This window comes from Cyclopterus lumpus, chromosome 9, assembly GCF_009769545.1.
Source record: "Cyclopterus lumpus isolate fCycLum1 chromosome 9, fCycLum1.pri, whole genome shotgun sequence".
NCBI classification, from domain to species: domain Eukaryota; kingdom Metazoa; phylum Chordata; class Actinopteri; order Perciformes; family Cyclopteridae; genus Cyclopterus; species Cyclopterus lumpus.
Genome location: NC_046974.1, coordinates 19,926,099 through 19,952,396, shown reverse-complemented (window position 1 = coordinate 19,952,396; position 26,298 = coordinate 19,926,099). Strand labels below are relative to the sequence as shown.

General features: G+C 42.2%; 1 protein-coding gene across 2 annotated transcripts; it reads right to left on the bottom strand.

Annotated features, from left to right (window-relative positions):
- Nucleotides 1-98: 98 nt before the first annotated feature.
- fancc (FA complementation group C) lies at nucleotides 99-26,298 on the bottom strand. Of its 2 annotated transcripts, XM_034542640.1 has the most exons (15): nucleotides 26,157-26,298; nucleotides 23,054-23,284; nucleotides 18,670-18,757; nucleotides 18,400-18,494; nucleotides 12,929-13,036; nucleotides 12,768-12,832; nucleotides 12,405-12,569; nucleotides 12,105-12,252; nucleotides 8,903-8,958; nucleotides 8,709-8,805; nucleotides 7,447-7,522; nucleotides 4,916-5,030; nucleotides 2,416-2,590; nucleotides 1,573-1,785; nucleotides 99-1,102 (listed from the first exon to the last, which is right to left on the bottom strand). In XM_034542640.1, the coding sequence occupies exons 2-15, from the start codon at nucleotides 23,249-23,251 to the stop codon at nucleotides 926-928; spliced, it is 1,776 nt and encodes a 591-aa protein (XP_034398531.1). In that variant the 5' UTR covers nucleotides 23,252-23,284; nucleotides 26,157-26,298; the 3' UTR covers nucleotides 99-925. The 2 variants fall into 2 exon arrangements, with proteins under 2 accessions (XP_034398531.1, XP_034398532.1); XM_034542641.1 differs by lacking the exons at nucleotides 18,400-18,494; nucleotides 18,670-18,757.

Here is a 26,298-nt window from a genome sequence, read left to right as displayed (position 1 = left end):
CCTCTATTTGATCTCTCAATTTGTTGTTGATACCGTAAGCATTATACTGAATGTTGACGTACAACATCTATTGAAGGAGAAAAGACATTTCCCTAGTACTCAAGTAATTACTCCAATATTTACTTTTAAAAAGGTGGAAATCAAATCTGTTTACAAATTACACGCATTACAAGTACATTATGTACCAAATAGAAAACACAATATCAAACATCCTGCACGATGCCAGCACAAGAAATGTTAATATATAGTATGCATTAGTTTCTCTTTCTTTACAGCTCATGCAGTAGTCAATCAGTACTCATAAAAGGTTGATATGTAGAGACATATTATCGATAACACAAAAAAGGAGTCATTCTCCATCTGTATAAATAATGAAGCAATAGAAAATGCACAAAGACATTAATATTTACATTTACATTTCTTATAAACATTACACAATTTAACATTGGAACACAAATCACACAAAGATAACTGGCGTTTGGTTTTCCTGTCCTCCAAACATAAATGTCTTTTAGTCAGCATGTGTAACGTGAAGGAAGTACATGTGAGACAATTATGAATGGGAGGACTCCGACACATTGTGGGAGCCGCTGCTTCTTTGCAGTGCAATCCGTCACCGTTCAAGTGTCCTTGTGGGCCATGAAGGTGTGTGTGTGTGTGTGTGTGCGTATAATTGTAGCCTCTCCACATAATCTGTGCTTGCTGTGCTGTTTTGACACACTCCTGTCATTGCACCGCAGCATGTCTTCACGAGAGTCTGGCTATTTGACATTCTGCAAAGGTGCCTTGGAAAAAAAAACCTGAGCTGAGGATGAACTCACTGCTGTGTGGTTTTATGAATTAATGTGCATGTGTATGCATTCTCACCTATTTTAGAGTGTGAGTTTGTCAGTGTGTGTGTGTGTGTGTGTGTGTCTGTGCGTGCTTAGTTCTCGGCAGGCCGTGATGCTGCATGCATACGTGTTAGTGTGTTTTGAAGTGCGTGGATCCTGAGATGAACTCTTTTAGTGTCGCTTGATAAGCAGTTATCTTCGTTTAGTCTGAACTCCAGTGAGCTGAGAACACACTCTGCCTCATCAACCAGACCAGACCGGTCCACAACCTGGACACACACACATGGAGACACACACACACACACACACACGTGGAGATACACACACACACACACACACACACACACACACACACACACACACACACACACACACACACACAAAAGACAAAAGAAAACCATATTGCTTATTGTTCAAAAAGACAAGGGACTCGTTATTTGTGATATATTATAATATCAAATTCAATAGTAAACTATATCATTCTAGATATGTAATGTATAGCCATCTAAATAATGGAATACAATATTTTTGTGAGACAACACAAATTTAGGAATCAAAGTCTGAGTAATAAATAATATTCTATGTGCAACTCAACTAATATTTAGCCAACTTGAGGTTTCGGGGTTTTTTTCTGCCATGAAAAAAACCAAAGCAAAGTATGTTGTTTGAGTCATTTGAATAAATACAAAATTGACATTACTGAAAACACATTTTGGGGAAGAAAAGCTTGTTTCCTCACCGTCTGTATCAGTTCTGTTGATGCACTCAGGGTTTGCTGTAGAAAAACAGCACAGTTGACGACCAGGTTGAGGATCAATAACGGAGACAGCGATGGTTGCTGAGATTGTGGTGACAGCAGAGCGACCAATGGCTGCAGGCGGTCAACAGGGAGAGGACGAGCTGAGGTCAAGAACAGGGAGTGTAGCTGGTCCCATGCTTCTTTGCCGTGGACCTGGAAACACAGATTACACAATAACCTCATGTCAGCTGACGGATCGTCCGTGTATGGACCACACTGGAATCAAGAAGCATTGCTCTAAGTATCTGTCGTACCAATAAAAAAACAATAGATTAGTAATTCACAAATAATTAACAAAGTCAACCCCCTGCGAGTTGATCGTAATGGTGGAGACGGCGCCGACGACAGCGCGTCTCCCCGGGTTTTGAGAGGAGGCGGACAAACCGGAGACAGGGAGATGAAACTCGGGCCAGCTGGCCAGACACTCAGTGAGAAATCAATACACATCACCCTCTTCACCCGGCTCCCCTCCCTCATCTGTATCCGTCTCTCTCTCTGCCGCCGTCTCATTCTCTCTTACTCAGATCAACCATAATTTTTTTAAGTGTTATTCTTCTGTCTCTGTATTCGTTACAATGGTAATCCAATAACAGAGAGCAGACCCTCCACATTGTTATGACACCGCACGTGCTTTAGGCAGACTGTCTGAGTCCTTCTCAAGTCATATCTAACAAAGCTCGGCCAGTCAGTACAGCTCGCATTGACAATGATAACACGTTGTTAAAAACAGGTTAACGTTTAGCAGGTATAACGTTTAAATATGTTCTCTCGTAAACATCTTACCAGCTGCCGTGCTCTGTGGTGCCCCCGGTTAGTGGGGTGGTGGTAGAAGATAAGCAGCCACAAAAGGGGGCCACGGTCCTCGGGCTCCGATGTCACCAGCAGCTGGACAGCCACTTGCACCCAGTGGGCACACTGAACCAGCAGGAACCAGGACTCGAACACTTTGTGGTACCTCCTACAGGACAGGAGCAGAAACAGTGCTCAACATTAAAGTAGAGGGCTGTCCGAGTACTTCCTCTCGGCATCTTGGGATATGAAAGATTTCCTTGTGCTGGTGCATGGATAAATGACACTGCAGCAGAGGACATATTTTCATGGCCCCTCCGTCCCATCCTTATGAAAACATAAGGTCTCAAGGGGACCAATGGCCCCTCCGTCCCATCCTTATGAAAACATAAGGGCTCAAGGGGACCAATGGCCCCTCCGTCCCATCCTTATGAAAACATAAGGGCTCAAGGGGACCAATGGCCCCTCCGTCCCATCCTTATGAAAACATAAGGGCTCAAGGGGACCAATGGCCCCTCCGTCCCATCCTTATGAAAACATAAGGGCTCAAGGGGACCAATGGCCCCTTCGTCCCATCCTTATGAAAACATAAGGGCTCAAGGGGACCAATGGCCCCTTCGTCCCCTTGTCCACTCACACACAGCCCCACATGGTGAAAACAATACCAGCGTCACTAAAAAAAAACCAATTATCTTGAGCTTAAGAATTCAGTCTTGAGCATGGAGCACTGCAGCATTATTAAGTGTACACACTTGTGGCCTTCGTCAACAGTTGGAGTTTCATGTGACCTGATACTGTATGTTATACATCTCCATGACAACTGAGCAAACTTAATCTGCAGATAGGGATGACAACTATGGAAGTAGATGTAGAAGTAAATCAATGTTCATTTTTAATGGCAGATTAAAAACAAAAGCATTATACTTCAAGTTATTAGTTCAGTGTGCTATGAACAAAAACAATATAAACTATGAACCGATTTGGGAGGTTTCATTTAGCTCCTAAACAGCCTGCCACTCCCCAGCTTACCAAGGTATGTGTATGGATATGTACAACTCTGTCCTTCTCTAATTCCTGACCCAATTTGCACGCGATAATCATCATCAAAGTAAATTACACCCAAGTTGAGATATTTTAATACATTTTGACAAATTGTCTATGAAACTCAACCATGCTGCAAAATTGTCGGGAAATGATTTGTTTTTTCTAGTGTGCCCCAGAAACCATCTAATATAACAGGCTATCTGGGGTCATTTACATCATAATAGCTTCATGAATGAGCCACAAAGTTGGTCCTGCCCCGCTGACCCAAACAATAGACGATCAAAGAGAATCAGAGCTTCCACACAGATCTACATTTCAGAATTAGATAGTGAATCTCATCATTTGTTCCCAGGTGTTATCACACTGAGGGGCAGCTGTGATTCCACTGGTGATATTTCATCAAATTAAAAAAATTATCAATTTTAATGCTTTTATAGCACTCAAGTAACATCTCAAAGTACAACAGCCTAGATGACAAATATTATCTGGTCGTCTGAATAGAAATCTGATAGATTTGGGTGTATTCAAACTCCCTCCTTTTTTATCTTTGGTTGAGCCCAATGGTTTCTTATTCTTCATTTTGGTTGTAGCTTCCTAACTGCATAGCTTTTTATCTTTTCTTCTCAGCTTACAGAATATACAGGTTTGGACTTTTGGTAGAAAGAAAAAAATCACGTAATTTGAAGATGCGTCAATTTGGGCTCTGGGAATCAGTGGTCATTTTTCACTATTCTCTCACAATTTAGAGACATGAGGACTAATTACATGTAGCATATTAATAAATAATTAAACTAGTGTTGCATATTACTGTAAAAAGTGTGCTTTTTTGAAGATTGCAAGATGGAGCTGCAACAGAGTGAAACAGAGCCACCCAGCTGAAACATGTGACACTGACTTCAAATTAGAAGAGCGATAAGGATCTCTATCGAATTTCACCATCATCATCATCATCTCTTCCTCATCAACCATCTTTTCCCAAAATCCGAACGGCAGCACCCTCCTGCAGAGCACTAGCAGCTGCATCCTCGCTCAGAGCAACACAACATACTACTTTTTCACAGTTGGCTCGGAACAATGTTTTGGGAATCCTTCATGGAGAATGGAGCAGTGGTGGGAATAACGAGCCCCGTTAAAAAAAGCGCAGCAGGAGCGTATTAAGTCAGCCGTCTCCATCTCGCGGACATCGACTGCCTTTCATCTGCATCTGCTATCCTCTTTCCCTCTAAATCTGTACAACCACTTTCTCTAGTTTAATATTTGTGCATTCCTTTTCTCACTCTTTTCCAACACTGCATTGCACCAGGGCCTCTCTGCTGTGATGCAAGGGGAAAATATCTGACTAACCACCCCCTCAACAGCAGTTAATGGAAATAAGAACGCCGCACAGGCACTCAGTAAGGTGGTAGATGTAGACACACATTAACACATTCCCTCTGCAAGCCTTTCTCACGCTAATCTGGTGCTAGCGCTGTTGTCTCCGTCTCCCTCCTCTCCCTCCTCTGTCAGTCTCTGTAATGAGCCGCTGAGCCAGTTCAGGTGATGTCTCCAGGCCTCCTGAGGCATCTCTGCAAAAACACATTCACATATACAGACATAATGATTACTTGTAGCACATATAAAGTCAGGTAGTATTCTTTCAGAGAATTTCAGAATTATGGGAATACATTAATTTGGTGAGAGCTGAATAAGAAGATTGATACCACCCTTAGCGAGGGGGGGAGGGAGAGATTCAGCCTGATTCAGCTTTATGTTACAATTTGCGTTTCAATCCATTATCTTTTCTGTGTATCCTGGGCCGGATTGTGGGGACAGCAGGCCTAGCAGAGTATTCCAGGCGCCACCCCCAGCAAGATTTTCCAGCATTTAATGGGGGACCCTGAGGGGTTCCCAAGCCAGACAAGACACACATATATATTCTCTGTATTAGTTGGACGTATCTGGAAAAAAGTGAAGCGCTCAGGAGGCATGGTGATCAGATGCCCGAACCACACCCCGGACCCCCACTGGGGATGCGTTTGTCTTTGTGCCGAGTACAGGGACACAGCTCTCACTTTGATTACACAAGGACTGGATGGCTCATAGCAAAGACCAATGTACCCAGTAAACCCCCACAGGAGTCGGCGGGGCCACAAAACACGTGTAGACTGGACGTGCAAACTCCCACGGCCCCTCAAACAGCCCTGCCAGAGAGCTGGTCCACTGTGTCCACATATCGCCTCCTCCTGGATCTGAGGTTGGACAATCGGTCGGAGCCTCCTTTCAAGCACCGAGAATACACTTTCCCGGGGAGGCTGAGCAGTGTGACAATTGGAGTACACTCTCCTGTCACCCCTTTTTGGAAATGGGAACGTCCACCCACTTCTGCCACTGCACAGGCAAGGTCCCCGACCTCCACGCCACACTGGTGATGCGTGTCAGCCAAGACAGCCCAACGATACCCAAGAGCCTTCAGCCTCTCAGAGCCATCGAGGAGTTTTTTTAACTGGGTGCAGATGGGTCTTCCCTTGAGCCTTCGAGTCTTTGCCTCCTTGTTGGTTGGGTTCAGGAGTTCCTCAAAGTACTCTTTCCACAGCTCGACAATATCCCCGGTCCTAACCTGCAGCACACAGCCTGAGCCAAGTCCTGCTTTCCCTTTGTGAGTAGATTAGCCACAACGTATTTAAAGCCAACTGAAAGTCCTTCTCCATAGTCTCCCCGAATGTTACGATCCAGAAAACAAGAACAAATATGAGACTCAAAAGGTTTTGCGAGTGAAATAACTTTAATAGACAATTTTCCAAATGTTAGACATATCGATTTTCCAAGCAGAACTGGATAATTTGCAATCACTTGCAAATACATTTTTCCGTTTTCCAGCAATCGTGTTATATAAACCAGTGTTTAAAGGGCCGGCGTGGTGCTTGTCACATTGTTCTGTCAAAAAATACACCCGAACCACAAACCTAATGTTCAGGTTAACAAATAAACTTGAACGATATCTTGATTCCCCCCACCGCAAGCTATATTTCAACAATGCCATGCTGTCTTAATTTAGAAGGAAGCACAAATCACGATAAGACCTCAAATCTTCTACTCCTCACCGCGCACACACACACACACACACACACACACACACACACACACACACACACACACACACACACACACACACACACACACACACACACACACACACACACACACACACACACACACACACACACACACACACACACACACACACACACACACACACACACACACACACACACACACACACACACACACACACACACACACACACACACACACACACACACACACACACACACACACACACACACACACACACACACACACACACACACACACACACACACACACACACACACACACACACACACACACACACACACACACACACACACACACACACACACACACACACACACACACACACACACACACACACACACACACACACACACACACACCATTCCTGGCCAGTCTGGGCACACACTGATAAGCACTGCTTCACTGTTTCCCTGCACTCACCTATGCATCGGTTCAACAGTATAGATTCCTATACATATTCAGTATAGAGCAAATATATTCTTCTAAATAATAATAATCAGGGGCATTAGTGTGTTTGTATAAGACAATCAACAGTTTCAGTTATTCACAAGCATCTTGTAATAAAATAACTCGTTAAACGTCTCTATGGATTTGATATTAGTAACGACACAAAGCATAACTTCTGTTCGACATTATTTCAACTTTGATATCCAACATAAAAGAGTTAACACAGTTGCTGACTAACTAAAATTGATTCGCAAGAACAAGACACACAAGAGTCCATTCACTCTGCAGCAGGAAGGCTTTGTTGACACACAGTTAAAGAATACCCAAAAAGACCATTTCTCACAATGCAGGGTTTTGTACATTGTGTCAAAGTCAAATATCTAGACACACACACAGATAAGTGTGTATGTATACACTGACCTGATGGGCGGGTCAAGAGAGGAAGCAGCAGACTCGAAGGTGACTGTGGGAACATGGCCTTCAAAGATACCCTCATCTGAAACAACACAAAGCGCACATTTTCCTCAGCTTCATAACTGTAAATCACATTTACCATGATATCTCATACACCGCTGTGCTCTGAAAGCCTGAAAAATAGCATTTTGAATGGGAGTCTGTGTAACAGTGATACAGTAGGTGCTAATGTGTAATGTAGCGTGTAATAGGTAGCGTTTAGTGCAGTGTGACTACAGCCATTAAAACCGATTCCACTGTAAATACACTATAGCACTGCCATCTACTGGTTAATAGGGGGAAAGGAGTTAAGCTATATTCACAAAACCGGTCAGCGGGTAATACATAAATCCTACGTCGTAACACATGTTTTCTGGCCTTTTGACAGTAACGGCTCACATGTGAGTGCCAGAAGGTTCCCTACAGTCACACAGGATAGACAACAGACTCATGTATATCTGAGAGAATCTGTGGGGGAAAGTTGATGAATCCATAGTGGCACATCAGTGGAACAGCTCCCACAGGTTTGCACACATTGCCGGTGTTATATATATACAAAAGTTATTACCCACAAATTGATGCTTTAAAAGCCATTTGGATTTCTCGTCTATGAGGCAGAGGTGTGAACCGTGGTGTGTGTAGTAAGTGGAGTACGCTCTCGGCACGAGATGAAGTGATAATGGCGCGGAGGATTAATCAAATGTTAAGTGATTTTGCCTGCAGACAGGAGGTAATTGTTCATCGCCCTGTGTGTGCCTCTATGCCTGCGGCATAATAAAAGTAACCATCCTTTTACTCTCGGCAAAGATGGTGCATAAGAATAATGAGATTCTGTGGTAAAGTACGAAAGGTGAGTACTAAAGAGGAATATGTTTGACAAAAGCTATCAGTCGTAGCATTAAAACTGTAGCATCTTGATGACCACATGCAGTTGGAAACGTAGACGCCACAGTGGACTTCAATATCACCGGTTTGCGCACACAAAGTGACAAGAAAACATGGATTTTTGTGTCTCTCAATACAATAATCAATGGATATTATATATTCATAAGTAAATATAAATAAAAAAACTACATATTTTAAAAACTAATTAGATTAATTAGTCAATCAACAAAATTAACAAATAACACAAAATGGGAAGGCTAATGGATAATGAAAAAAGATCGTTAGTTGCAGCCCTGAAAGAAACCAAATATTTATGGATCTTTGGATGAGAAGTCGAGGCCTACCTGCTGCTGCAGTGCCCGTTCCCTGAGGAAACAGCTGGTGAAGGCTTGGATGAAATACTTAACAGACTCTTTCCCTTCGGCTTGCTTAAGGATGGACCTGTGGGACCCGCAAACAATTATGGTCACACAAAAATACACACTTACACACACACATGAGAATCACTACAACCTTAAAGTGACACACCAGCCCTCACCTGAAGATGTCGTTTACAACCAAGAACATAGAGCAGTGCTGAGCACAGGCTTTGGGCTGAAACACACAAAAACACAATTTTTAAACTTTGTAAAATTGCATTGCTTCAAAGACATTAAAGGCCTACACTTAGAATCCAGAAACTATAGAAAGCATACGTTGAAACCTATCTATCCCATTATAACTCAAATCATGAACCACCAAATATTGACCACTTGGTGTCCCTATTGCATCATCTACAAATCTTCAATGAGTCACAGTTCCTCCCTGTTCTCACTCTGTCCCCATTAACCAGTTTACCACTGTCAGACACACACACACATCATGTGTTTTAGATTCAACACTTTCTAAAACGCCCAAGCATAAACATGTAACAGCTGCACGTTTATATATCTTCTAGTCCCAATTATTCTCCCTCTCACCCCCAACACTCTCATATAGGGGCATACGTTTCACTATAGGAGGGGCACAAGTAGCCTACTTTCTTTGTTATGCAGTCGAAGAGAGATTAAAAGGACCACCAGAATCAGTTGTGAGTAAGCTTTCCAAATATTCGACTTAGCTATAAAAACTTCCATCTGTGTTAATAATGTAGTAAAATGTATATTACAATACTTTTGGGACATCAAGGCGAAAAATGACCTTCAACCTGCTTCTGTAAAGTGTGTTGAAGACCGTTTCCAAACTAGTCCAAGCACACACTGAACTGCAGATGTAATTGTAAAAGTGCCAGAGTAAAAGACCAATTAGAGTCTTAGTGAGGTAAATAAGAACAAACAACCCCACCCAGTGTTTATATGGTGTCATTACAACATTACGACATACAAATCAAGTGCTTTCATCTTCAGTTTTCACGTGTCTCGTTTCTTTTTTTCTCCACTGGGGCCAGAAAACAGTATTAATCAAACAAACGGTGCCGTACATGTACGCCGGCATAGGTTTTATGGGTGTCAGTGTAATTCTTGCATGCCAGCGTTTTATGCGTGCGTACAAACTCCATGCACCCCCCAGTGAAAACAGATGGGTTTCTTTAGCATCCTCCTCCATACCTTACCACTAACACTTCAAGGAGGGTCAATTACAGCACACAACAAACATCCTGTTTTTTGTAGTAAGGCCCAGGAAGTGAGTGTTTATTGTTATTGGGCCTTTGTCTCTCACTGGATCACAGAGCGGTGGGGCAAGCCAAAACGAGGAATGTGAGCCTTATTTCATGTCTCACGATTTTGATTGGAGTTTGAACAAGTGAGTGAAAGGGAGGCGAGAGGAGACACAAGCCAGTCAGCTCACACACACCTCTTGTTTTTTGTTGTGTTGCTCTTGTACACGTGTACACCAACGGAGACTCGTATACACGGAGACACATGTGAAGCGCGCATCTGACTTCCAAACAACCTGAAGGCTAAGTGAAACCTAAACGTATGCCTCCCACCCTCTTAACGGCAGACACACTATACCAGATGCAATTTCATAAACAAAGCATGGCGGCTGGAGGCATGTGTGAGGGTTCACATGTGCGTGTGAACCAGCAAGGTGATAAAAACAGAGGTCAGTCAGAGATGGATGAGAGGGTAAACAAAGACTGTTTACAGAACTCCTCTCTCCAACATTGTGGCTCCTCAAGTGCAATCAGGCAGACATATTCTTCTTCATGCAGTGTTAGTAAACCATTCACATGTCCACCAGTGTATTCCAATCCTATATTGAGAACAGTTCCTGAACGGAAAAAACGTGGCCATTGCTAGTCCGTTACGTACACAGCTCAAGTGGACCATCACTCTGGGAAAACAATTTGTTTGTATCACAACTGACAAACGTTACTGAAGTTAACACAAGGCAAACTGCCTGCCAGGTAAACTCTGGTTTTTCCACAAAGTTTCAATGACATCAACCAAAGGCAGTGGGTAATCCAGGTAAATAGAATTGTATTCAGGGGTATTGCAGTGCATGGCACAGATGTCTACTTAGATTTATCTCCCCTCGGCTTCTTTTGTGCCATGCCTACTCAATGGATAGGCCTCATTTTGTAAATTGTTGCATCTGCATTTAAGTGCTTCATCCGAGATCTCTTGTATTGTTTAGTTCCAGTGACACATTGAATTATTCATTGATATCCCTAATATGACTAACATGTTCTCAGTTATTGTGGGATAAAAAGCAACCCTTGGTGGCCAAGTGAAAAGAACACCAAACACTGCTGGTATTTTCTAATTGCATGAGGACAATCAAAAACAACCTATGAATCAAAAATCACTTCTGACTTTTAAACACAGCATGCTCTTAAGTTAAAGGTTATATGAAGTGAGGAGTGACCAAGGGCTCAAGTGACAAGAATTAAGTACACACAAGCCAAATGATGTGAGATGCACTACAGAGATCGCCAAATGATGTGGGACGCAAGCAGAGCGAAGCCAAGGGGGTGAGTTAGCGAGGCAAAAACAGTCAATAAAGATCCACCAAAAAGCAAAGGAATGCTTCCAAGTACTATGCATACATAACAATACCCCACAATAAATGAGGAGGCATTATCGTCACACTGTTTGATTTCACAGTTTACAAATTAGTTCAAAGGGAACATTAAAACATATGGAGCGTGCAGTGATTTCCAATGTGAGACTCTACAGCCTAATTCAGGGCAGATGAGACAAACTAGGTACAGAGCAAAACCATTTACCAACAGCAATGTGTCACTAATTAATCAACAATGCTTCCAATTCAGGAAAATGCCAAAGAATGTTCTGGTTGGCTGTGATGGACTTCTTCCTTCCCATAATGATGTTGTCAAAGTAGCCGTGCATGGAGGTACATTAGGTCAAATGTATTTATTTAAATCATGCGTTCCACGGCGCACATGCCAAGTCATCGCCACGCTGGTTTGAAACAAACGGCAATTTTAATACGTCATCCTGCGCTCTGAGGAACGGTGATGGCCGTTACGTCACACATTTGTCACATTTCATGGATTATACTCTGAATCAAGAAAAGCGATCATTTTTACTTGCAGGATTAAACAAATTTCAAAGCAGCCTTTTAGACATATCGTAAGTGCTGCTGTGAAAAGGACCCATTCAGTGTTTATCTGCTGATTAAATGTAGACATAACGTGTTTTTGGGAAATCTGGTCATATCTAACACAGAAATACATGACTTTATCCTTTCAGAGTTGTGATTTTAGAGAGTCCTCATTACAGAAAATGACTCACCAGCAATGACTGTTCCAGTTGCTTGTGAGGATCTGACCCCGAGGTGGTGAGAGCACACTCCAGCAGACTGAGCACGGCCTCCTCCAGGCTGGACAGGTTGTGATACCACAGAGAGACCACAGCCTGCTCCTCCAACAACAAGCATTGGCTAAAAACGCAAAACAAAAAACAGCAATGGCATTATCATCGCATCTAAGATATAAGTAGTGTATATAAATATACCTGTTTGGACACAACTTAATAGAAAAAAACTTCCAGAAAACATATTTTACAGCCCAAACAAGAACGCAGTGTGCCTACCTGGAGTAGGCGGAGCTCACAGCATCCAGGAAGTCTTCACTCAGTGCTGCCCTGACACAAGTCCCTGGCAGCTGCAGCAGTGCACCAATGAGAGGAGCAGCCTCAGGACACGTGACCAGGGGGACGCAGGCTTCTGATGTGGCCAGAATGCTGTCGCATGAACACCTGCACAGAGTAATATAGACAAACTCTGTATCATCAATGGCCTACTTTATACAGCCGAAGAGGCATAAAAGATCTGTTTTTTAAAGCTTTTTAAACGTGAGGATTTGCCATTTGACATCACCTCGGGATCTGGGAAACTGTGACGAATATTTTTTATAACTGTAAGTGGCAGTCCGTGTTCTCTCTTCTGTGCTGTACCTCTGATTAATGTCGCCCAAAGAACTGCAGCTCTTCCCAATGTTTTCCTGCAGCAGTGCCACCATCTGAAATGCAGGAAAGAGCACAACTGGCATGAATGCTGACATCAATTACAGTATTTATCAATGCTGGTAAGAATGAAACAGAAAAAAAAACAATACCTTTCTCAGAACTCCAAGATGGTACTCTTCAGGTGGAACGCCAATTTGCTTCATCAATGCCTGCGCTGGAGCATCGTCTTCCTCCGTAGCAAGCTGACACAGCACCTTCTGGGGGAGGGCAGGTAACATAATGTGCAGGTGATTATTGGCACGTTATATGTATATCTATAACAGACTATAATATACTTTAATGCAATCTGCCCAAACCCCTAGATTCACAACATCAAAGCTAATGAGGTTCTGGAATATAGGATGACTCTGTTGGCGTCACATCATTTGAACCACATGAGTGGAGGAAAAGCATTTCGGTAAGTGAGAATGTATGGACGGCATATGAGCAACTTCAAAAATGAACATTCTTTGTTAGAGAGGGCCTTGGTGTTTTACAAGCATTTTTCAGAAGGGGCCTCATCATACACTGATAAAACTAGACTCATAAACTCTGCTGATCTCGTCTGTGAAAGAGTCATAATTAAGGAAAAAAAGGAGGGAACACGAGACTCGTACTGTAAGTCATAATCCGACAAGAGTGGCTCTCAAACTTGAGGGATGTTTTTTCTCAACAAATGTGTTGCTTAGAAATAACAACAAAAATGCCACACAGCATTTACTTATGATAAACAATCTGTATGCTTGGCGAGGTTTGCTTTCATCAACATTCACTCAGAGGTGTGATGAAAGCCCTCAGCAGTGTTGCTTTGAATTATAGATTGATTCGGACTCTAGAAGCAGCCCTCTCTATTGGATCACAAGAGGCCGATTCACTGGTACAAGTTGGGAAGTGTGATCCAACAGAAAGAGCCAAGGCCTCACATCTTCAGCACGCATCTGTTTTTACAACTTCAATGAACCGAAAACAGGGAAAAAAAGCCACACCACTAAGAGTAGACTAAGAAAGAACAAATCCCTTTCAAACTGCAGATAAAAGGATGTCAACACACAACGAGCAGAGAAAGAGAACGAGAGTGGCACAATATGGTTAAAAAAAGGGATGGGGTAAAAAAAAAAAAAAAATACCAGGAGCACTGTGGGGAGCTCTGTGGTTTCTTTTACCAGGCTTTACAGCACGCTAAGATGCTTACCCTCTACATAGTCTGACAAAATAACCCCAATCGCTTCCATCTGAGCACCCTCAAACTCTGCACATTGAGTACATACAAAACCAATCACACTTATTCCACCCTTGGTGAGGAGGAACAGTGGGGCAGGGGATATGAGAGGGAAGGACTGGTTAGAAGGAATGGCAGAGAGAGACTGGGACACCGTATGATGGCTGCATTCAGAGCATGGGGTGGGGGGGGGAATGTGATGAAGGGCAAATGAATAGATAGATGGCAAATACTTCAGGTCAAGTCATTTTTCTTTCATAAAAAAGACAGCAACCGAGCTGGCTTTGGGGTCTTGGACAGAGGCTGCTGCCAAAGAACTGATACCTCCTTAAATCTAAAATAAAAACAGAGCATGGAGATAAATGCACAAGTCATAGATGGGTTTGTTTTGATGAGTGCCTGTTAACAATTACTGAGCTGTGATTGAATTCTCCGAAAACCAATGAAAGTCTCGAGTATAGCCTCAGAGGGTCAAAACAACAGAGACAAACAGAGAAGCGATGAAATGTGGGAAAAAGAATACCACATTTACCACAAAGAAAAGTGATATTTCAAACAGTGCTAAATCAAATCTATAATCTTTTGACCTCACGAATGTGAGGCATTTAAAAAATACATAATCAAAGAGGTTTACGTAACGCAAAAACACTCACACAAACTTTGTTTTGATTGAAGTTGAAGCATGACACCATAATCTGGGCGTGATGGCTGTTTTCAGTTCTGATTTTGTCTTGTCTTGTGGTTTAGGTGGTTAGGGCTCTCCTTTGTGGATTTAAATCACACATTGTGCTTTGAAATAAAAGCAAAGGGTCCAAATGGCATCAGACAAGTACAACGAAAAAACTGTAATACTCAAGGAATAGTTTGACAATTTGGGATACCGGCTTATTCAAAGACTTAACTTATGTTATGTTAAGTATGGAAAAGTGGTAGCGGTGGGAAACGGCTAGCTTGGCTCTCTCCAAAGTTAAAAAATGACATAAACAAACAGTTAAACTGCCCGCCCAGCATCTGTGCAGCGTCTACTTACAGTTGCGGCGAAACTCACGAGACAACGCTCACAGATTTATGGCAGCTAAGTAAAAGGTTTTATTTTATGAGAAATATGCATATTTTCCAAAAACATTGAACATTAAAAAGGAAGAAAAAAAACGTAAAAAAGGCAGAAACATGAATACTTTCAAGTAAGTCAGATTTACTGAAAGAGGAATGCCACCCAAGAGGACACCAAAGGATGAAGGGGAACCATAATTGTCACAAAGAGACTTTCATCTCCACATTAAAACACAGAGCGCAGCAGCCAATGTGAGCGGTCCAAAATATGTTTCCAAACACTAACGCTGCCACAGAAGCTCCGGGGCCTACCTGTGGTTCACCCTGTTTGAGTCAGGAAAGATACAAGTCCAAGATTAAGGTATCAAACCAGCCGTCCTCCGGCCCTCTAATATCACACTCTGGTGCTTTACTTGATCTGTCATCTCCTTTAAAGATTTGAAACCATTTTGCTGCAGCACTGTGTGGTCCCGCTGCTAGCGCAGGATGTAGAGAAACAGACCGATCGAGCTAATGACTATCTGACATAGCCTGCATCTTTGTGGCTGTACCCGGCATTCATCAAACTCAGATGTGGAGAGGAGAGGCAGACGGGGAGGGGGGGTCAACGAAAGACGGGACGGCGAAACAAGGCAAAATACTCATATGTGCAACGTTATCGTCATTTAAGGAGGACAAATACATGTGGCTTCTAACAGTATACATACAGTAGCAGCGCAGCACATGTTTTTGCACAAATACCCACATGCGTATGCGAGCACATGCACAAAATTACAGTATTTAGGTGCCACTTAGCACAAGACCCTCAGTCTATTAAGAAGGCAGCAGGAAAACACTGCTGGGGAGCTCGATCAGACAGGGCTAACAGAAAGCAGGCTGCATTCTGCATTCCAGGACCGGCAGTCCAACACAACGCAGACACGGGGAGAGACACAGAGGCAGACCAGCTCTGTCTTCAAACCATACATCTGCACCGCTCCCCCAGACGGGATGAGCTGCGGTGGGGAATAGGTTGTAGTGTTTTGTTTGTGTGCTTCCCGCCATTCCTGTCACTTGTGGCTTGAGATGAAGCTTCTTCGGAGAAGATGAGATGCAGAACGAGGAGACGCTGCACAGTTTGCTATGAGCGTATTGTACACTTTCATCCGGTCCTGCGCGCCATTTTAGTGAACCCTTTCCTTTGACTCGGTCCGTCAGTGCTGTATCGCGAGCATTCGGCTACAATAAACTACGACGTTGGAAATATAGTTTGAGACTTTTAAAGAGTTTTATCTCAGTTATTTTGTCATGGTTCTCCTTCTATTTGAGAAAGTACACCGTTCACAATCGTAGCAAAGTTTGTACTGTCGCCAAACCCGCTGCCTAATCTAAGAAAATCTTCCCTCCAACCACGATCACCTCCTTCCAGCAGAAATTAGTAAGGTAAAAATGGCTTCATATGCAGCGTTTGGGGGGGATTGAAGGTACCCCAACATAATGATACATCCCCTTTCCCTGATTAATAACAATATATTAATGTAAAGGTAAATCTGTACACCATCCCCACTTGCACATAGACATGCATACTATATACGGACATATGCCCACACAAACAGACACAAACATAACCATACACATATGCACTTCGCTTCCCCTCTTATGGGTCAAAGACCATCTGGCAAATTCAAGGTTTACTTTCAAGGCACTGTTTTAATTAGCAAGATGTTTTATTAGATGAGAAATTAATCAAAAGAATACAAACACAGCTAACCTGGCAGAAATGTGAAAGTTCACATTGTTTATCATAAGCCATCTGTGCGGACCCTCTCAAAGTTGAGAATTGCAGAATCTTTTCTTCCCTCTGTCCTCTTTCCCTCCCTTTGAAAGAGTGTGCGCGCCATGAAAACACAGCGAGTACGATCAACTAACCATAATATAAAGGCGGATCCTTCTCTGCTGACAAGGGGTAGTGAAACAGTCAATTCTAATTTGCTTTCAAAATATATTTTCCAGTTTTGGGCACAAAAGGCTCAGAATAACAGACCCAATCTACCTCATTCATCATTCATGTCCCATCGGAGAGGAGAAACAGAAGGCTGGCGAGAAAACTCCTATTAAAATTAAATTAGACAGAAAATCTCTTCAGCAGCCCAAAGGCATACGAAGACAGATTTATTTTTTGTTGGGGTATTTAAGGGATGATAATCAGTCTGTACGCCCAGTCTTTCCGAATCTAAATAGGACATAAACAGATCATATCTGAAAATGATGAAGAGGGCATTCAATGGACAAATGTAGTTTTTATCTCCACATATTCCAGCTTCCCTCATGATTACGTGTTTAATCTCTGTCTAACCCCACGAGGTGGATCCAAATGACCTGCAGCCAGGACGGATGACATTATTTGGCATCACAATTGACAATGTTTCTTTATCAGAAAACATAATACTGAGTAAGTTGTATTAACTATAGACATTTTAAAACATTTAGCATACTCCATTCTTCCATCCAGTGTCTTCCACATAATCGGGCCAGGTTGCAAGGACAGCAGGCTTAACGGGGTATTCCAGACGTCCCTCTGCCCATCAACGTTCTCTAGCTCTTCCTGGGGAAGCCCAGGAGATATATAAGCTCTCAAACATGTTAGTTGGACGTGCCTGGAAAACCTCCAAAGGGAAGAGTCAAGGCCTCCTGACCATCAGATGCCCCAAACACCTCACCTGGCCCCTTTCAATGCGAAGGAGCATCGGCTCTACTAGGAGCTCCCTAAGGATGTCCGAGCTTCTCGCACTATTTCTTAGGCTGAGCGCAACATTTTGGTCGCTTGTAAAACTGAGGTGTTCTATCGACACTGTTAGAAATATATTAAGAATGATGCTCAGCCCTATTCCTTCTTGTTAGCAGTGTTTTTAAGGAATCGTACATGTGTTAGAGTGATTAAAGAGATGACAGAAAATTAGGGTTAAGCGAGATAGGGAACGACAATGCATTTGAGGTCCAACCATAAACAGCAGGGATGTTTTGGTTTATGTTTGACGCATCAACCCACAAAGGGAAATCTGGCTGCTAAAGCCCTATTTCTACTTGATCCTGAATCTAAAACTGGTGAGATAAAAAGGAAATGCAGTTCAGAAAAAAAATGTTCAGTTACTGCACAGCGCAAAGATGAAATGAATCTCAGATAGAAAGTGGCATGTAAAAGCAATCGCGAACCACTTTGGTTCAACCATTATTTATATATATTTTTTAAATAATCAATATTCTAAGTCTACCCAACTCCCTTCCATCTAACTTCTCTATCGACAGCGGTAGAGAGAGTCCAGTCCATACCCGTATCCACTGGTTAGCCTTTGTTTCCACAGCATTGCCTGGAAGCTCCGAGTACAGTCCCCACAGACACTGGAACAACAGCCTCCTGCCCGTAGCTGCAGACAGCAAGACACAATGGATGGTGGATTTCTGATTTAATATAACACCCCTTTTACACAGATTATAAGCATCCAAATGACTTGCTTGTAAAGAGACTATTATTACGATGGACCTGATCCATCCACCATTCCCCAATACAGAGTTAAAGTTTATTTCCCGAGGTGCACTCACCATCGGCAGTGACATACGGGTTCCAGCAGAGTCGGCCAAGAAACTGGCCGAGGAGGGGCAGCCTCTTCATGGTCTCTGTTGTGGAGCTCTTGGGGACGGCAACAGGTAGGAAGGAGAAAATGGATTTAATAGTCAACATGTTTTACACTCTTACACCTTTGAGCTGCGTAGCTTGGACTAATAACTTAAGTGGGTTAGTTCTCGGAGATGAAGGGACATATACAGTCATCTGTTTTTTCCTCATCTGGTAGTCAAACATTACACAAGTGGAACCAATCCAAAAAACGAAATCTCCTTCCGTTATGGTTTGACTGCATTATAGATAGTTGCACCTCCTCGCCTGTTTCATCCTCCTTTGTTTTATCCTTTTTACCTAGCAACCCTGCGTGCCACAACACCAACAGGGTCTCTGGTCGAGGGGGCTATACTGTGATCGTTTAAGTATGTGTGTGTCTGTGCTTCTTAATCCAGTACAAACAACAGACCATGTGATTAATTTCACCTCACAGCCAATTAAAAGATCCAGAAGGTTTCCAGTCTGGGCAAACACTAAACACTGTATTAAGGAACGTGAATAGCCCTTAAATCCTGAGTATCTATACGTTTCAGTTTTTTGAACATATTATAATTTACCAGATAGTTGTCACAATGCTTAATATAATAATATGTCGCTGAAACCAATGAGAAAAACAAGATTTGGTGTACAGTAATATGAGTGTGATTAAATAAATAATAATAATAAATACTAAAAACAGCACAATCAAGGACCTATGTGGAAAAACAAGACCGGAACAAGTCACACGCACACTTATTTAAACCAGAGCCAAACAGAAGGTGATCATTAAAACTCGTAGAACGACAACCAACTCATTTGTTGTTTCTAGTTTAATATGACTAAACCTTTGCCTGATATCCGACAGGAGTCATTTTCAATCTTCCATCTCACATTCCTTCACTAACAGATTTCTCAGTTGGGGACATTTTGTTTTGTAACCTATGACTAGAGACCAACGTATCCACACGAATCTAACGGCATTTAAAGTCGACGCTCTTGCGCTCTTGGCTTAGCAGGGGTTTTAAACGTAGAGCGGCGCAAAGTAAAACCAAACTACGACTCGCTAGGTTATTAATCCCCTCCGCGTCGCTCACTGGCTCAATTGCTTTTTAACCAAGAAACCGACGTTTCGTGTCGCCAGACGAATCCGTCAACCCCAACTCGGTGTAGTGGGAGAACTTCGAAGGTTTGCACTCATGTCAACGAAAGATGGCATTCGTCAGAAAAGAACGTGACATTATTTGTGCTTCCACAGTTCTGAAAACTATTCAAATCAAGTTGGAGACTGAGACAAATGCCTGGATGAAGACTTTTAAACTCATTTTATATACAGAATAACTCTGTAAAAAAATAGAAGTTTGTTTTATCTCATTACTTTTCTTGGTGTATTACATTGTTGTTGTTTTTTGGCATTCGACACATAATTTTTACAATAAGATGGAGTGGGATATACAGAAAGCAGATCAAAGAGGTGACGTATTACTTAAATTTACAAGCAAGTATGCACATGTGTGCATCATGAATCATGCACATTTACAATATTAGTCAGTATTCATCCCATATTTTAGGATTATATCATGCATTTCACCTGTGAGCTAATTGAACTGAAGAGAACAGCTTTGATGCAGATAGACCCACAAAAAAAAACATGTTTTCTGATGGACTTCAAAATATTTCCCTCTTCTTGTCCCATGTCTTCCCCTTGGGCTCATCATCCCATCAGCCTCACAGAAAATTGTTGCAATTTCTATGTTGTATTTATGAGAAGAAGTAAGAGGACAGCAAAAAGGGAAGAAGAAACAGAAAAAGAAAGGTTTAAGAATTGCAGAGAAGAAATAAAGATATGAGAAAAATTGTTGCGCTGCCAACACGCATCATTCTTGCATGAAGCACCATTCATCAAAGATGATCAGAGAGCACTGAGCACTCATGGAGACGCCCAACTGTAGCATCGGATAAAAGGAAGATGTTGAGTTAACATTCGGCCTATACGTTCAAAACCAGCACCAGACAGACAAGGAGATTAACTTGACGCACTCGAGTGGATGAGATCACCATTAATGGGAAGCAGAGTGGTAATAGGCCATATGTAGGGTTTCTCTGTGCCCCCAAAACACCACCGATGCTGTCTGGAAAACAGCCCTCACACTCTGCCTTCCTATCAATCCCACAACACATGGTAAACGCTGTGTGCGGGTATACATGTGCATGTGTGCGTTGGTGATGCAACTGAAAATGCACATTCATTTACCGGTACAATAAGAACTTTACTGAAGCTTTGTGACTTTTAATAAGAATCGGCAATCGCAACGAAAGAAATCATCACCGACTGCCGTGGGCCACCACAGCCATGCAACATCGTCCTTAAAAGAAATGGGCTTTGGGACAAGACGATGTATCTGGGTGAGGAAACACTGACGTCCATGAACCACCTTCAGTGTAGCACTAAAATCAAATAGCCATAAGTTACTATGGCGAGCACATAAAATACGCCGTACGGAGGCTCACTCAAAGTGAGCTGACTTTTAAGGGGAACCAGCTATTCTCAAACTAAAATGGAACCCTCAACCAAGTACAGTTCATTCAGGCAACGGGACGAGGCTGAAAAGGATCACAGGGAGGGTTTGTTATTTTAGGCTATTTTGCAAGAAACATAAAAATAGAACATATTAAACAGCTAGGATGCAGTCTATTTTGCTCTTAATGCAATGGAGAGCTATTCAATTGTCCAGCATAATATAGGCCTTTTTTAAAGTACGCAGATATTTAGTATTAAATTACTTAGATCGGGGTTCAGGGCCAAGTCAATTTGTGATTTTATGGGGTAGTGCGGGACCATTTATTGTCCGGGCAAAGTGACTTTCGGAAATGTCCATTGTTTGCATGACAACCTCATGGTGATAAAAAGACTGGAGGAAGTTACTGCGCCCGGACATATAACCCCACTTAAAATGGCAAATAGCCATTTCACACTTTTTGTTCACACTAACCGGGCTGGATAGAACATGTTAGTTAGTGAACTGTAGAGGTGCTGCGAGGTGCATTTCATTTGGACGGAGCCAGCCGAGCTGTTTCTCTGTTGCACATCTTTATGCTATTCTAAGCTAAGCCAGACGGCCTCATATTAAACAAACAGATATGAGAATGGTATCGATCAAACTCTCAGTAAGAGAGAAAATAAGCAACATTTCCAAGAACCTATCAAAATACGTTTTGTGCAATTTTGAAATAGGAAATTTCCTCCACTTTTCGAACCGAGCGTTAACCTGGAAATTAATCATAACTAGACGTATTTCTCATCTTAGGCCATAAGCCACAGGAAAGTTGTTAAGTCATCAAAGGATGCAGCGTGCTGCCAAGAAGCAGGCTATCTTCAGCTGGACTTTTATGAGCCCGCAGCCAGTAAAAATGATTTCAACCCAATTAAGCTATACCATTCTTTTTTTTCCTGTCTTTGTATCCGCTCCACCATCCTACACATGCTGACACCTCTGCATGACGTTTACCCGGAATAATGCTAGCAGAGAAGGAGACAGACAGATACAAATAACAGCCATTGATCTATAAAAAATATAAGGCCAGTGGCTGAAGTGGAGAGGAAGAACAAAGTAAGACAGACAGAGACACAGACAGACTAACTATCACCAGAGTGTTACACTATGGGTTGGAGAGAATCACAAATGAAAACCCTCAAGAGCACCGTGACTATGGTACTAACAAGAAAAAGATCCTTACGTGAGAAAAAGGGAGAGTATATGTGAGGGAATTCTGTTTATCAAAAGCAGAAAGTGCCAAGGGAAAAGAGCTGGAGGGCGGAGGCAAGGACGTGGTAACACTAAAATCTCACTGCACCCCTCGAGTCCTCGGCCCCCTTTCCCAAATTTGCTAGACCTGACATTTGGATACATTAGGTTAGCGCTGGAGGTCCCAATGCGACTATTACCTGACTAACTCAACACTGTAGCACTGCCAGGCAGACATGCACGGCCTCTGCACAGCACAGAGCAGCCTCTGTTAGCAGGACCCTACCAACGCTGGACTCGCTGTTCATGCCCCGGCTTGGACAGAGAGTGAGCGTGTGCGTTTGCATGTTTGTCTGTGTGTGTGTGTGTGTGTGTGTGTGTGAGCACTAGACGTGCTGGTGTTTAAATTAACTTTGGGCGGCTGTTTTGGCGTAACCGATTCAACTGATCTAATTTATTTCTTTTGGTGATGTGTCAAGACTGTAAAACTCTTAGTAGATACGGACCATTTTATTAAACTTAACAGGCATCTGGGCAAAAAGAGTGTATGTATGCATATCTGTCAGGAATATAAGGACATGCTCACCACGTTGTTGATAAGTGTGAGCAGTTGCTGGAGGAAATCCCTCAGTCTGCTCAAGTGCAGGGCGGTGTCTTTCTGAGTGTCCGGGCGGTCGGCCTGGCCCCACGCCACTGCTTTGTCCAGCCAGAACCGCATCTCCTGGACGTCCAGCAGGGGCTCTGCAGCGAGTCGGAGCTGGATCGGAGGCTGCAGCTGAGACATTCTGCTATTTGTCCAGGTGAATGGACTGAAGACCTAAACAAGATCCCAAGTGACACAAAGATCAAGTCCGTGTTTAAGGCTACAAATATCTTATCATCTTTCCTTGTCAAGGAAAAAAACTAAAACGTACAGGGCACTTTTGACTTTAGTGAGTGTCACGGTCATTATCTACAAACTAAATCGAAAATATATTAATTGTGATTGTTACTATATTATATAATGATAATTATTATCATTGTGTTTTAAAGAAAAACATTGAATCTCAAACTATTTTATAAATTATTGGGCACGTTACCCTATAAAATGCCATTCAAATAAGATAAGACACCCTATTTATTGATCCCCAGAGGGGAAGTTCTGTTGTTGCAGCAGATTAGACAGACAGAAATAAATACAGATAAGTATAGACAGTAAGAGGTGCATAACTTAAATAAGGATTTAATTTAAAAAGAGCATTTGGGGACAAAACGACATGGTAAAGTGACAGTGGTGCTGTTATAGTGACATTAACAAAACAATAAATTTATGTAAACAGCCTTACACAAAACATATGATTAAATTCATGAATTATAGGCATATTAGGGATGTTTTTTTGTGACTTTTCATGGGATAAAAGTCGAGAGGTAACACATTCTTACCTAAAACGATTGCTACTGAATCTGAAATAACAAATAAGTGCACAACAAATACATAACATAATTCCATTTATGTTACGTGTAAATAATTACAAACATTAAAAAAATGTAAATACAACCTATGCAACAGCACTGTACAGTGTGTAATTTCTGTACTTTACGTATACACCAAAATACATCTTGATAAACCAACATCAGTCAATAACATCAACCTGTCAATCAAATTGTTGGGCTCTACTTTATAATGTGCTTGTGTGGTCGACACCATCCCCCATTTTCTATTAGAGCAGAAGTGGATAATATGATGGAAGTCATAATAAGTGGAAAATAAATGAAAGCATATTGTGGTAACCTTGTGTTAAACTCTTATTACCACAATGTAACAATCATACTTTTAAAACCAGTCAATCACACAAACACACACCTTTTATGCTGACGGAGAGCAAAAAGTGTGGGTGAGGATGTGCTTTGCGTATGTATGCAGCCTCAGAATAGTGTGTGTGTGTGTGTGTGTGTGTGTGTGTGTGTGTTGTTCTTTCTTGCCATAATGACACGTCTGTGTTTTATGATTACCTCGTTACACACGATTTGTTTAATGTCTTGCCATCATCTCGGCTGGAAAGCCCCTCACTGATGTGAATATATAAATACTCATTTTCAGGGAGAAAAAAAAAAAAAGCTCAACCAAATTAGGAACAAACGCCTCTTGTTGACTTTTGTTGAGGGCTCAGTTTTTAGTAAAGCAGAGGGGGAAAAGAATTGCATGCCGAATACCTAGTATCACCCATAACCTCTATCGCCTACAGACTATTATATGAATACACAGGAATATATGCTGGACTTACACAACTTTGTTGCCGCAAATGCATGTCATTCAGGCAAAAAATAAAAACATGTACATGCACATAAACATAAACATACTCTACAGCGGCCTTGGTGTTGGCTGAACACATTCTGGAGCAGGAACGAGATGTGACTGGTCAAATATTATCTTTGAAGATTTGTTAAACTAAGCTTGTGGACTTTGGGTAAAAGTGAGTTTGCTGTTCCAATTATGAGATTGTTGACATTATTTCAGTATAATCAAATCAGTTTAACATCACTTTCTACAAATTTGTACCCCAGTTTGTTATTTAAGAATTCAGGGATTAAATGAGAGAACAAGTTGTCTCAATAAAAGGAACAGTTTTGTTAAACTAATGTGTGCTAATGTAATTATAAAACGTTTTTAGTCATCCTTTCTCTCCAATAAGGCAACATTTGCCACGTGCTGACAATACACACCTGAATAAATCAGTGGGGAAACATGAACAGTACAAGCGCATCAATACAGGGCAGCGCCTGAAGAGTCATTGAATGGTTTGATGGAAAAATGTCTTTCCACTAACTCCTTGAAAGACATTTCTCTACTCCTCACAGCTTCCCAAAGCCCGAGGTGGCCTGTCCGGATTTGTTGTCTATCCAGGAAACTTGAAAGTGTTTTGACATGAGTTTCATTAAATTACTTCTTTCTTTTTTTTTAACAGTTAATTGACAATCTTTGTTGATTCAACTTCTGAATCAGTTATTCCCCGACCTTCACATTTGAATAATGTATTTTAAAAAGGTTTACAGAGTTACGACACACACACACACACACACACACACACACACACACACACACACACACACACACACACACACACACACACACACACACACACACACACACACACACACACACACACACACACACACACACACACACACACACACACACACACACACACACACACACACACACACACACACACACACACACACACACACACACACACACACACACACACACACACACACACACACACACACACACACACACACACACACACACACACACACACACACACACACACACACACACACACACACACACACACACACACACACACACACACACACGCACACACACACGCACACACACACGCACACACACACGCACACACACACGCACACACGCACGCACACGTTTGCGATGCAACAACTACAACCCACCACAGGATGCCAGTATTTGCTCCATACTGCAATTACAATGAATGTTGCTGAAGCATCAGAATCAGTTCGAGATACCAAACAACTTGTTATCTCGTGTCGAGTTACGTCACGACTCAAATTAACTCCCGTTAACCTCGTGCTTCTTTACAACCGTCACTTCAGGTCTTAGCAGGTTAACGTGAATCACTCTGCAGTCGTATACATGTCAACTAATGTAGCTTCAAATGTGGACTTACATGTACACAAGACGTGCACGCGTCACATTTGAATCTTCGCAGAGCAGAAGTCAGCTTCTTCCATTCATGAGGTCTGTCTTCAGACCAGAAGCCAGGCGTTCGTCCCGCGACGGAAACAAACTGAACTTCCCTCTTCTTTCAG

Bases quoted from the DNA above. Each gene is read 5' to 3' on its own strand.
- fancc (XM_034542640.1), bottom strand. From the start codon at position 23,251: ATGTCTCAGCTGCAGCCTCCGATCCAGCTCCGACTCGCTGCAGAGCCC. The intron at 18,758-23,053 runs GTGAGCATGTCC...GCCGTCCCCAAG, and splicing joins TCACACTTATCAACAACGTG to AGCTCCACAACAGAGACCAT. The intron at 12,833-12,928 runs GTATTGTTTTTT...CCTGCATTTCAG, and splicing joins ATCTTGGAGTTCTGAGAAAG to ATGGTGGCACTGCTGCAGGA.